The sequence below is a fragment of the Gopherus flavomarginatus genome, chromosome 16, assembly GCF_025201925.1.
Source record: "Gopherus flavomarginatus isolate rGopFla2 chromosome 16, rGopFla2.mat.asm, whole genome shotgun sequence".
NCBI lineage: Eukaryota > Metazoa > Chordata > Testudines > Testudinidae > Gopherus > Gopherus flavomarginatus.
Window position 1 is genome coordinate 20851888 of NC_066632.1, and position 13842 is coordinate 20865729.

The 13842-nt window shown below is 37.8% G+C and overlaps 1 protein-coding gene across 1 annotated transcript; it reads right to left on the reverse strand.

The window, feature by feature from the left end:
- Positions 1-4743: 4743 nt before the first annotated feature.
- Positions 4744-7325, reverse strand: HOXC8 (homeobox C8). The gene is made up of 2 exons (XM_050925993.1): positions 6890-7325; positions 4744-5149 (listed from the first exon to the last, which is right to left on the reverse strand). The coding sequence occupies exons 1-2, from the start codon at positions 7323-7325 to the stop codon at positions 4857-4859; spliced, it is 729 nt and encodes a 242-aa protein (XP_050781950.1). The 3' UTR covers positions 4744-4856.
- Between the last annotated feature and the right edge of the window lie 6517 nt (positions 7326-13842).

Consider the following 13842-nt stretch of genomic DNA (forward strand, 5'->3'; position numbering starts at 1 on the left):
ACAAACCACCAATAAATTTTATAACAGGTAGTTAAAAGTTACGAGGGGGAAGCAACCACCACAACAGCTCTAAGGACACAATGGACTCCTCGTTTTCCGACCAGTAGACCAGAGAATAGAATCCATACAGTGAACAGGAAATTTTATCCCTGCAAGGCAGAGGGTAACCTGTTCGACATGTTTCCCCCCGCCCTTGAAACATTAGGGTCCATGATTTCAATATTTAATTCTCATTCCCTTTATCCAACAACCTTGTCTGGGAAAATAGCCTCTAGCTTCATTCCTTGAAGTAAGTATTCCCGAAATCATTTCCCCTCCCCACACCCCTTGGAAAAGGTAAAAGGAGGATCAAATTTAGGAAGGAGTGTGTGTGTGTGGGGGGGAGAAATATAGCAGCTAGAAAATGTGGAAGGATTCATTTCTTTCCGAGTTTTGTTTTTCAAACTTTCCGAATTCATCCTCGCCTTTTTTTTCCAACCCCTCCTCCTGCCTATCTGCATGTAGTGCAAAAAATATCAAATAAAATAAAATAAATGCCCGAGAAATTCGTTGCCTCTAAAATATAATCTTTGCCCATTTCGAGTATAAAATCTAAACGAATTTTTTAGCCTAATGGCTGCATTGTCATGTAGCTGCTGCTATGATTAGAATAATAAATTAAGGGAAAATGAGCAATATGCTCAAGATCACTTTTTTAAGGAATTACATTTTTCACAAATCACAAATGGAGATCCGAAGGAAATTTGATTGGCTAATAAAAAGCGTGAAATAGGATATTTCTCACTTCAGGCGGGTAGATGAGTCTAATTTCAGTAATACTGAAGCAATGATGGTTTCTGAATAAGCCACTTTGTGAGCAGCGTATCTTCTTTCAAATTACTTTACCCCATAAAATGGTCTTTTCTCTTTTTCTCTTGAAATGGTGGAGTGATTACAAAAATAACCGGATGTCAACTGAAGATGCGACTCTGTTGTGTTGACTAGACAGCATAAACATTTACCCCCAAAGTTACTGCTTCGCTTGTAGTTCCAATAATATAACTTCTAACCCTTTGATAGATGAGTGTCGCTATCTGGTATTCGTTCCTATAAAACTACTTAGAGATGTGGATTTAAATATGATGGATAGATTGCGAACACAGCTTTTTTAAAAAAAATTTGAAACAGAACACTTTGATAAGTTATCTTCCTTCTTTGAACCTCTCTAAGAACAGTATGAGTTCGTCAAGACCTTAAAAAAAAAGTTTAGTAATAGCACAAGCTGCTCTCTGCAAAGGCTCCTTAACATTGCTATAGAAGGTGTGAAGAGCATAGATCCAGTCTGCTGAAGCAAGCGGAAGAAAACTACGGTGTTGGGAATGGCAGATGAATAACCCTGAAGATTATACCTCTGTTAAGATAAACCAGTTTATTTTATGCCCAGTAAACCAGTTTACCTTAAGTGTCTACATTCGAAAGGGAAAAGTCTATAGTGATCCGTATTATTTTTAGTACTTTAATGGAGAAAATGGGTTCATGAACATATTATGTCCACTCTAGAATGTGCATTAACATAGAAGTGTGTGTGTGCTTGTGTATAAGTCTAGAAGTCGGGAGTGGAGGAAGTGTATACTGAGAATTCGATAGAATTCGATAGATAGCTAGATAGCTAGCTAGTTAGAAAATCCTATTCTACCTCCCCCTAAACCTGTCCTAGAATTCTAGAATTATACATAGACACATTCTTATGGTATATGCAAGTATATTTTGCGTTTGTGTTTTGGACATGAATAATAGGCACACATGCAATCTGCATTAGAATTTTAGAATGAGACATACACCCCTCCATATTCCATATGCATATGCATTGTTTGTGTTTGTGTTTTGAACGTGAATACATGGACGACAGACAATCTGCAATAGGTTTCTAGAATGAACCAGACACACATTCATATTCCATATGCCTATGCCTTGTGTGTGTGTGTGTGTGTGTGTGTGTGTGTGTGTGTGTGTGTGTTGAGCATTTATATATGCACACACACATAAACGGCACTAGAAATCTAGAATTACACTTACACATAGTCATATTGCATAGGCACATGTACTATGTCTGGGGGTGTGTGGGAATTGTGGGGTTGTGGGGGTGTATTGGCTATACATATCAGTATAGATTTAATGTTATAAACTACTTCTTCCTCGTTGTATACTCTTCCTGAGCAGTGTCTAACATTTTCAATTATTTGAGGCATTTAAATCCTTTAAGCTTGGTGTTTTGGGTTAAGAATGTCCCAAAACCCAGTCTCTTCTCCAGACATAGTTCAGGACATCAGGATGTATCTTAGGAATCTTGTGCTTTCTTATCTATACTATCGTTGTAAACAACCCGTCACTTTTATACCCACTACGCCTATATGATGTAGTCCATTTATCAACAGACAAGAAAAAAAGAAACATTTTCGAGATCAGCATATATGGTTTAATAAAATGACTGGGTGTGGGGGGGCATATTTATAATATTCCTATTTTACAAAGGGAAGAACTGAAGTCATTACATTCAGGTTTTATTGGAAGAGATTCAGTGTAGTGTCACTTAGACAACTTCAGGTGCAAGAGAGATAACTGGGATTTATTTATTTATTCATAAAAAGAATTTCTGATTTTGCAACTGAAAAAGCTATTCATTGCTTTCATGACAATTTTCTTCGTAAGATGTTTCTAAGGGTTTCACTAGTTAACTATATTCTCATATTGTCCAAGTATGGCTTGTGAATATCTCTACAACGTAGTTAAAGTACATTTTAATGTATACGTAATCTCTTTCCAATCTCTCAATCGCTTTATAACGATCGCTTGCAAGTAGCAAATTGCACATACGTATGACATGAAAAATTCTGAATCTTCTGGGTTATTGTAACTTCATTTTGAGCAAAGAAAGAAAGAGTGTAGGATTTGCTGCACTTTAGAGGTATGGAAGACCAGAATGTTACACTTTTGAGACCTTTCAGTAGCAATTCCCAAATAGGAAAGTAAAATAAAGATATTTACTTTTAATACATTGTTCTCTCTCTCCTCCTCCTCCCCCTATCCACCCCAAGGAAGAACTATAGGATAATGTGGACATGCGTAGGCATGTTTCATACCAAGAAAAGAATTTTAACAATGAATATTTCTGGAAGCTTGCAACTTGAAAATGGAGTTTAAAAAAAACCCCTAAGACTACATATCAGTAAACAATACTGCATTGGTAATGATAATACCAGGTTTTATTTCCCCCCCTCACCCCTGCTTATCCACCATGTCTAATTACCCACATTTATTGTAGTTGTGCCAAGAGTCAGACATCCTGATTTCCTTGCAACTTAAAGATGGCTCTTGGTTTTGAACTGTGCGAGCATGGGGAGCAGTAAGTTGAATGTATGAAATATTACTCGGGACTCCTTGGGATCTCCTGAGTGTGCGTGTGTGTGCATGTGCGTGTGTGTGTGTGAATGGTTTTAAATAAATGCATAACAATTTACGCAACTCAGCCCTTTTAAAATCTTTTTTTTTATTATTATTATTTATTTATTTATTTACGTAATGTCTCACGTATACAATACAAATCCACGGTGTCCAGAAATTGGCTTCTGGCAGAAATTGCTACATTCAGAGTTTGAACACGCAGAACTATGCTTTTACATAAAACAAATGACTTTTTTTTTCCGAGCATGTTGCATGAACAGATATGTCAAGACAAATAGATAACTATACATTCAGTGCAATTTAGTTCTACGCTACTTTATAAGCACAATAAAATAATACAATACTGTGCGTTCTCAACTAGGCAGTTTCAGTTGTTGGGAATTTTTTTTTCCAAGAAAATAAGCAGCAACAAATACAACAAAATCGCATTACAAATACTTTGAAAGCATGACTCCTTCTATAGGTAGTGAAAAGTACATTACAAGGTTTTTTTTTATTATTATTATCGTTTTATTTTATGCTACTTAGTAGCTTGCATCAGGGCAAAACGCAGCTCGCTCGCTCTTTTCCTTTAATAAATTCTGATCAAGTAAAATTTAGGATATGTAAGCCCCTTGTTGATAATAGATTTGATTATTATTGCAGGTTTCCCTTTAGGTAGTATATTAAGAATTTCAAGTGCTCACACACAGTGAAATGGTAAACAGTGCCTATATAAATCATGAAATGTTAGGCTTTTAGCCTTCATGTTCTGGCCTACCGAGACATAGGCGTATAGGTATTATCTACATACAGATATATTCATATATAGCTAATATGTGCGTGGTGTCACCTATAGTCACCCACCAATCTTCCAATTCAGACAGGCAGCTAAAAGTTAAATGATAACTGGGTATTAGCACTGAAGATATATAGATACATAGATATTAAAAATAAGCTAAGACTATCAGAAAGCAATATCATTCTCCCCCTTGGATCATGAATGGGGAAAACCAAGGTGGAGAAGAAATACTATTCAAACCTATTAAAACAAATACATAAGATGCATACATTTATATATCTATCTATATATCTCTATCTAGATAGATTGGAGTGGGAGTAGGGGGGGATCTACTGTTTGGAGATGTGGCATTTGCTTCAACGATTGGTTTGTGTTGGGTTTTTCCCCCCTACTGCTGTTGTAGTAAAGCCAACTATATATTTATGAAACCAAAAAATGCAGCTATATAGATATATATATATAGGGGAAAAAAGTAGGGGAAGTTGTTCTATGACAATAAAAAAGGCTACAACTGTTTGACAGGTAGTTACTGCTGTGTGAGGCTCTCCATTCTATACTCTATAAAAGCAAATGACCGTCGTAAACATCTCGATTTATCATCTGCCATAAAACGAGACTTCAAGGAGCTGAGAAATCAGTCCTTGCTTTCTTCTTTTTCCTCCTCTTCTTTTTCCTCTTCTTCATTCCCTTCTTCCTCGGTTTTCTCTTCGTCCCTGGCCCCCGGGAGCTTGTCTTTGTTGTTTTCTTTTTTCCATTTCATTCTCCTGTTCTGGAACCATATCTTCACTTGCCTCTCCGTCAGTCCCAGGGCGTGAGAGACCTCAATCCGCCGCTTCCGTGTCAAATAAGGGTTGAAGAGGAACTCTTTTTCTAGCTCCAGGGTCTGATACCGGCTGTAAGTCTGCCTGCCACTGCGCCTTCCGGGAGCTATAGAACACAAACAACATAACTTGTTAGCTCTCTCCTCGTGCTTTTTTTTTTTTAACTCCTTGCCTGATCTTTCTAGAGACACTGGTGGTCTTCCCTTCTCTATGCCTGCAGCCCCTCTTGGAATTAAACCGAAATAAAACAAGCTATTAATAATAATAATAATAATAATAATAATAATAATAATAATAATAATAATAATAATAATCATGCTCTCTCCCACCCCAGACCCTTCTTCTGCAAAATATCCACCTCTTGCTTCCCTTTGCAAATGTAATTCACAAAATATATCCTCCCAGCTTCCTAATATTTGATGGATTTTAGCTGTGGTGTTAAATCAAATGAAAAGAGTTGTGTTTTAAAAAAATATTATTATTACTAATCCAACCTCTCCCAGCCCACTCCTCTTATGCAAAATGTCTAACAGTGGTTTCCTTTTGCAAATGTAGCTCACTAAATATATGTTCACAGCTTCCTAATATTTCTGAGCCCCGAGGACCTGCATTTTTGTTGGATAAGCTACCTCTCTCCCTTGTGTGTTTGTATTATCAATGTGTGTGTGCGTGTGTGTGTATACACATATAGAGATGTGTACATATGTATATACATACACAAGAAGTGTATTGAAAACAGTTACATAAATAGACGTTTACAACAACAACAACAACAACAGAAAAAGGGCTTATGTATCTGAATCTGACTCCTTACATTCCCTTCCGCATAGTGCTTACTCGGTGAGAAAAAAATCATAGATTTGCTAAAATATCTTACAGCTCGAAATTATGACATGTGGTTACCTGTAAATCAAAGCTTTGATAAATAACGTTTCCCCACTTTATGTCTAATTTAAGCCTTTTTCTGGGCCAAAGCCTAAAAGCATTTACAAGACAAGTGGGTCTTCTTGGGGGTGGGGGAAACTTTCACTGCTAAGATTGTCCTTTAAAATTAGCACTCGATAGTCTAACCTTCATATGTTTTGAATTAACAAGCGTTATATACAATCTTGAGGCTCGGGGAGAGAAACTTGTACTTAAAAGTATTCAGGATTCTGTGCAAATGAGGAATGGTTGCAGTTTACTTCATCAAACAAAGTTCCGTTAGGTCCATTTTCCTTTCTCTCTTTATCTTTTCCTGTCCAGGACAGTAGAATGTTCCCTCCACCCCACTCAGCTCTGAACTAAGTCCCCCTTTAAGTTTAACTTTTATTTAATTATATATATATATAGAAAGAGAGAGAGAAAGAGAAAGAGGTATAGATATAGATAGAGAGTAATACTTTACATATATACATATATATGTGTAATGTTTTACATATACATATAAACATACATATGTAAAGTAGGAATAATTCCCTTAAGCAAGTTCCTACATTTTAGCCTAAGTCTCCAAGCGGTTAAGAAAGGTTATATGACATTTTAAAGAGCAGTGTATTATCAACATGCAAATAACCTCGTGGGAGCTGTATCTTATTGCCTATCCTCAAGGCAAGCAATAAAAAAACAAGTTTTACTTTATTGTGATTTAAAACCTTTGCACAGTATCACCTTGCTGTCTCTCTAGTAACTGCTGGCCTGTTTGCTTTCAAAGGACTTCCTAGGAAGAAGAAATATTATTACAAAACTGCTCCTTTCTTTCAGACTGTACAGCTATGTCTATCTTTTTTCATATATAGATATAGATAGATAAAGATATAAAGTAAAAGAAAAACAGTTAAAGGAGGAGAGAAAAAAATGTCCTAACCGTGTGGTCTCATCCATGGGAACATGAGACTGGGAGACGAATTTTGATTTAAATGGCCTTGTCCCTCGCTAGAGTTACTGTTGGAAGACGATTTACAGTCAGGATATTGTACAACGGCCGCCTCTTGCTGGGCACCATAAAGCGACTGCCTTGGTAGAGCTTCATATCCATAGAATTTAGACGCGTCTCCGTGACACGCCAAGGCGCATGGGTTTTGCTGGTATCCAGAGTTAGAGATGCTGGAGGTTCCATGGTGGAAAAACTCTTGGACATGGTGTGAAGGGTGTTGGAAGCTGGGAGCGGTAGCGCCCGGACCATAAACCAGAGCATGGCTCCTGCTTACACTTTGTGGAAATCTGCAGTCGTAGTAAGTTGGTTCCAGCGATTCACCGCCTTTGTACTTGGAAAAAAGAGGATTTACAAAGTAGGAACTCATGACTTTCGCATGAAAAAAAAAAGTCTTTAATTCTAAGAGATTGGTGCTAGGCTCTCCCTGGACTGTATAAAGTCCTGAGTTTAGTGGCTTTTTTTTTTTTTAATGAGCTCTCAAAGACGTTTCATAGTGCCTGAGTGTGTATACGGCTGCTTTATGCCTCTTAATGCTCTTGACTTCTCTTGTATCTGTCGGTAGGTAGAGCTCTCTCTCAGTTTGTCTGTAAGTTGCTGCTTCCCTTTAACACCATAGGCAAATTCCTCAAAATCCCGATGGTGTGGCGCTTTCACACGCGATTTGTACTCATCACTCTTCTACACCAAGACAGGCTAGAAAGAAAATGACAAGGATTTGGGGGGTCTTGAAGGGGGTGAAGGGTACGTGGAAAAACCAGCCTTCAGAGGGGAAGGGGGAAAAAACATATCTAATGAATGAAGGAGGGTTATGAAAGGTGCGCATTAATATCCTTAGGTGCTTTTTTGCAAGCGAGCCTCTTCACTTATCTCAGCAAATACATGCGCCAGCGAGGTCAATTTAGGTAACCTCAACAGGTAAAAGAAACGGCAGCCAGACCAATTCGGTGTCAATAGAAATATTATTTTCGTGGCGATATTTTGATGGGGTTTAAAGACAAACAGGAAACCAATTGAGTGTTGGTTACGTATTTACAGCTAGGTTTTCGGCTCTTCTCTTCCGACACCACGTCTGTGGGGTTAGGAGTCTGCACCCTATTCAGCTCATGGCATCCCTTCCTCCTATTTTTGCTGTGGTTGTTTGTTGCTGAAAAATCGAAATGGAACAAACAAACAGAACAAAAAAAGAGCAGCTGCCCCTATAGAAGACAATTGCTTTGACTGGTTGGTTATTGTTGTCCTATTTTAAAAAACAAACAAACAAATAAATAAATAAATAAATAAATGAAGAGTCTGGGATTTTTTTCTTCCCTTTTCCTTTTGGACCAACCATTGAAAACCCACAGCTGAAAATAACAGGAAAGCATCGTTTCAAGGAAATAAAGTAAACAATGCATTTAAGAAACCTACTTTTGAAGGAAGAGGGGAAAAATGGGACTGAAAGTATGAACTCTTTTTTGTATGGGTGCCTGTGTGTGTGTGTGTGTGTGTGTGTGTGTGTGAGTGTGGTTAGGGTTGCCTTTAAAAATGGACATGTTTCTAAATCACAGACAGTTGTTTCCATGTTTTAATTTTGCAGATGCTGCTAAAGCACCTATTTCCCCCTCTAGTTTCTCTTCACTATAAATGACCATTCACTGAAACCTTTCACTTGAGACACTTCATTTTATGATAGCATTAAGGAACTCAGACCATTAAATATAGGATAAGCCAGTAGTCTTCCTCTTAAAATTTTGAGGGAAAAAAGGTTTGCAAATTAATCCTTCCTGTGCTGTTCTGAGGCTTTTTAAAAGTGAAAAAAAAATTCAAAGTCACGTCTATAAATTATGGAGTGATATTAACTGTCAGCGTTTTCCCTTCAAATATTTCCAGCGATCGCTTCAAATTTCCCCTCTATGTTGTTTCTGAAAATGCAAGTTAATTAATTTCAGAAAAGACCTAAGAAATAACAACTGTTCTGAAGTGTGGAAGAGTGAAATACATTTTAACACAAACTGACGAAGATATTTCCAGGGTTCCAGTTCTTCGTTTTAGTGGCATGAACTAGTTAAAATATCTGGCGAGACTGGCATTTAGGTGTATTCTTTTTTTAAGTAGACATGTTTTCAGGCGGGAGAAAACAAAGCAACCTTTTCCCATGTCTAGTAGGTGTCCCCCAAATAAAACAAATGATTTTATTTTCTTTTTCAAAAAGCTTCACAAATTGGATTTTTAACCCCAAATATACATATATATAGGGAGAGTAATTTTCCGACCATGTCGTAGGTTATGACTGAAATGAAAAGATACGTGTATGGTGAGCAAATATTATTCACAAATGAAAAATAATTATAAACAGGGTAGAATTAGCATGTCGAATTTTACATGAGAAAATGTTATGTCTCATTAAATCCCTAAAAACAATTTAAAGGGGGAAATAAGCACCTGGGGATATAAACGCCTTAATTAGCAGCTAATAGTCAATGTAACCATTTTACAGGGATATGATCAACCTAATCCCTACTTTTAAATACCCAATAACTAAACATTCTATACAGGGCGGTGGATTTATATTTAAAGACTGAGAATTCAGATAGTATCTTCTTGAAATTAAATTATGTGACTGAAACATTAGCTGCATTTTTAGCCGAATGTGCATTTGTGTGATACCTAAAGAGACACTAAATAATGCAGACTATTTATCGAGCCGTATGAGGGCTTAACGATAAATGTTTACCTTCCAGGTCCATGCAAAAAAACCACTCTCATTAAATCAGTTATGTGCAACTCTCAGATCTTCTTAAAAATATCTTGACATTTACGGTCCAGGGAAAGTGCTGTTCTTTGTCTACAGATTTTTTTTTTGTTTGTGTGTGTGTGCGTGTGCCTCCACGCTTCGGAATGTAGCTTTATAAATTTGTCTGTATTGCAGGATTCGATTTTTTGTTAATGTATTTGTCATGGGTGCGAGTTATTTTTAATGTTCTGACCTTATTACCAAAAAAAAAATTTTTACCGCTTATTTTTTTCCCCAGAAGCATATTGTTGAAAAGGTGTAACTTGTGTTGGCTCTAATAAAGAAAAAGACTTCAACAAAACAGCCTTCGCCGCAAGCATTTTATATATTTACTAGTTGGTGCTGGACTGAGAGGCTCTGTGCCTCATCAGATATAATTAACTGATTTTTAAAAAAAAAAATCTATTTATTGAAAGACTATTTTACCTAAGAATCAGAGCTTTGCTACCACCTTGACAGTTTCTAATGTGTTTGCTTTTCCGATGCACATTATAAGCTAATTTAAAAGTCATAGGTGAGGGAATTTATACATATTTGTTTTGATTTGTTTTTCTTACAACCTTTTAGAGGCCTAAAGGTGTAATAGGATGCGTTGTTAACTTAATGGGCCAAATGACTTCTAATATTGGACAACAGCGCCATCTTGCGTTTTCTTTACCCAAGCTAGAGCGAGAGAGAGAGAGGGAGGGAGAGGAGGAGAGGGAGAAAAATCCCTCTGTCAAAAAGGAAAAGGAGAGGGGTTTTTTAGCATCTAAATCAGATTAAATCTATTTTAAAAAAGTCAAAGAAAACTGCATAATTGACTAAACTGTGAAGTGGCTATTTGTATCCTGAGCTTATCAGAAGGCATTTTATAACCATTAATTTACACGAATTACTGATTTGCCAGAGAGCTTGATATGACGCCGTAGCAATGTAACGAGATAGTGATTGTTTCTTCGTAAACAAGAGGGTAGTATTTTGGCACAAGTTATTTCTGTTTCTTCTTTTTCTGCTAAGGAACTCGTAAAAAAGCACAGCGTGTATACACGCTGAGAAACAAACGCAGCCGCGTACCATCTCTCTCCTTCAACCTTCAGTGCTTTTATCAGTTTTAATTTAGGGTGGTATTTTTCCCCCCTGAGCCAAGGGGGTCTGTTGTTTGTAGTTTGTAGACAAAACATTCCAATAATCCGGTTTCAAAGAGAAAAGCATCCACCTTATTTAAACCATAAAACAATTAAACCCAGACGTCTAGCCAGTTCTGTGGTCCTGTTTTGTTCAATTCTATTCAGCACACATAGCAGTGACACAAACAGAGTTGTAAAACTGGCTTTTTTTTTTCCCCCTGCGGAAATGTACCTATGGACAGCTTTCAAAGCTGTAGTATCCTGTCTTTTCTGTGTGCGTTACAAAAGGGCCATTTTTAAACGAAGCAGAAAAATATATACACAGAGATGCAAGCCATATGCCCAAGGAAGATCCTCCATTTGAGTATTATTGTTACATTCATGACCAGCAATACTCACCGCAAGGTTTTGAAAATGTGCTTTTCTCTCTCTCTCTCTTTTTTTTTAAAGTCACGTTGCATCTTTTCTTTATCTTATCGAAAGGGTAAGACTCTCCAGCCGCAGAGCATTTCAATGCCTGCTCAGTTATTATTCCCCACTATCACCCAACGGCCAAGTGACACTTAAAATTATGGGGCAACTCTGCAGTTAAGAGCCTTGCACATGAACTGTAACTGCAGCAGGATTTAAAACAAAACAGTCCATCACCAACAAAAGAAAACCCTCGACGGAGACAAAAGGGGCCATATCCCTTCATGCCCATAGGCTCCAATGGGACTTGTGCCGGAGTAAAGACTGCAGGATGGGCTGGGGGAGGGTAAGCGACCCATGGTCTCTTTGGAAATGAGATCGGGTTGAATGGGAAGGGGGGGGGAGTTCAGAACTGAGACGCATGGATCATTTCTTTTCAGCGTTAATAAAAGCGTTTCATTGCATAGCCACCAGAGAGGTGGGCCCGAAGCTGATTTGAAAGTCCCATCCAAAGTGGGAACTTTCCCAATATAAGGGGTGAACTTTCTCCATTGCAAATTTGAGGTGGCCAATCCATTTTGAAATTCGAATAGTGGGTTGTTTGTTTTAAATCGAGTTCACGCGGACGGATTTGGAAGGGGAGAAGAAAGGGAAAAAATGCACGAAATGACAGGATTCTTTTCGGTTGGGTTGGACTGGGTTCAGCTTTGGTGGTGGTTGTTAGGGTTTTTTTTTTGTTTGTTTGTTGCCCATCGTTCTTGGCGCTGCTAAAACGCCTTTTAACCTGCACATTTCAGAGGGCTCCTTAACACGTTCCAAACACAACGAGCATGGGACTTGGGCTCTGAGTGCACGGAGCTGTTGAGTTTCCACTGTTTCCAGGATGTTGCTCCAGCTGAGGTACTGTGGTGGACCCACACCACCTTAAAAAAAAAAAAGCCACGATGCCATAAAAGAAAGAGGACAAATCAATAAAGAGAGGGGGAACCTCAAAACGTTAAGAAAGAATTATTGAAGGGCAATATTTTATAAGATCAGTGGGTAATGCCTTCCAGATTTTTTTATTTCGGAGGAGGCTGAGAAACCAAGGCGACAAGTATATCCTACTATCTCGCTCTGCTTTTGATTAGAAAGATTAGAACCCTGTTCTCCTCATTTCATTAAAGAAAGGCACCTTATAACAAGTTTGGATGATTAAGCATCCCCCGCTGACCTTTTTTGTTTTAATACTTTCTCTTCCCCTCTTGTCTCTCTTTGAGCAGCTTCTGAGCACCCATCAATTTATACCTCAAGCTAGAAATGTATTGTGACAGCCTGTTCTCGCTCATCTGGGCCACTTAAAATTGTCACGAACCACCACAACAGAAACTTCCTACCCATTATAGACTGGTAGCACTGGTCTCTACCTACCACAGCAGACAATCCAGACCTCTGTACAGAAAGAAAGGGAGGCGGGAGTGGGGAGGGCAACGCATTTCATTTAGACCGAAAAATTCTCTTCCCCCCCCCCACATTTTATTGTTTTCTTTTTTTCTTCCTTTTTTAAAAAACATTCCTCCCCAATCGATTATGTTTTACTTCGCAACGTAACGTCCGCTGAGGCGCAAGGAGCTGAAGCAACCTACAAGCCTTGGCATCTCATTGATAACGCAGAATAGTTGCAATATAGGCGGATGTCAAACAGAGGAATGTTGCCGCAAGCGCTCCTTTCCAGCATGCATATTTAATCTTTTACATATACTTCGATTGCCCGGGGTCATAAATTACTACAATTAATTATCCAAGCCTAAAAATTTATGGCACGTATAACCCTTACCAAAACGCATTTTATGATTATACTATTAAATACAAAATGTTGTGAGCGGAAGCAGCGCCCTTTCTTTCCACCCATCTTCATTGGCTTCCTGTAATAAGGTATATTTCAAATTCCATTTCAACAGACTGCAGTTTTTACCAGTGCTAGATTCGCTGGTGCAAGGAGGGTGTCTCCTTTAAGAATCCCAACATCGTTTTGAATACCATTGAAAAATAAACTCTGGTTGTTGTCTTTCAAGTGGAGTTTAAATAAAAGACACCTGCAGGATAAGGCATTTTTTTCCTTCTTTTTTTTTTCTTTTTGTAACGTTAAGTATCTATTTACACAGAACTGTTCTACCAGAGCAAACATAACAATATTACAGAACGGGTCTGAGACAGGAATAAAATACACAAATAAGTACACCAGAACAACACTATGACAGAACATTTTTGAGCCTTTTTCCTCATTTTCTTTTGTACAAAATATGCACTCACAAAGTCATGAACTTAAAAAAAAATAAAACACTGGATCAGTTTAACTTACGAAATAAAATACTAAAAAAAAAAATTCAAGTACTTTTCTTTTTTGTTTTCTGAAAAGGACAAAAAAAATCATTTTATTTTAGCTGCATTTTAGAAAAGCCTGGTGCTCCCAAACGCTTGGCTGTGTTTAACTAATTCTAAACACTGATCAGCACATTCAAAGTCAGAAACATTTCGAGCCAAAGAAACAGCTTCGCCTTCTTCCCTCCCCTCTCCTCCTTTTCTCTTGCATTGATTTGACTTTGCCAACT

Bases quoted from the DNA above. Each gene is read 5' to 3' on its own strand.
- HOXC8 (XM_050925993.1), bottom strand. From the start codon at position 7,325: ATGAGTTCCTACTTTGTAAATCCTCTTTTTTCCAAGTACAAAGGCGGT. The intron at 5,150-6,889 runs GTTAGGACATTT...TGTGTTCTATAG, and splicing joins CCCATGGATGAGACCACACG to CTCCCGGAAGGCGCAGTGGC.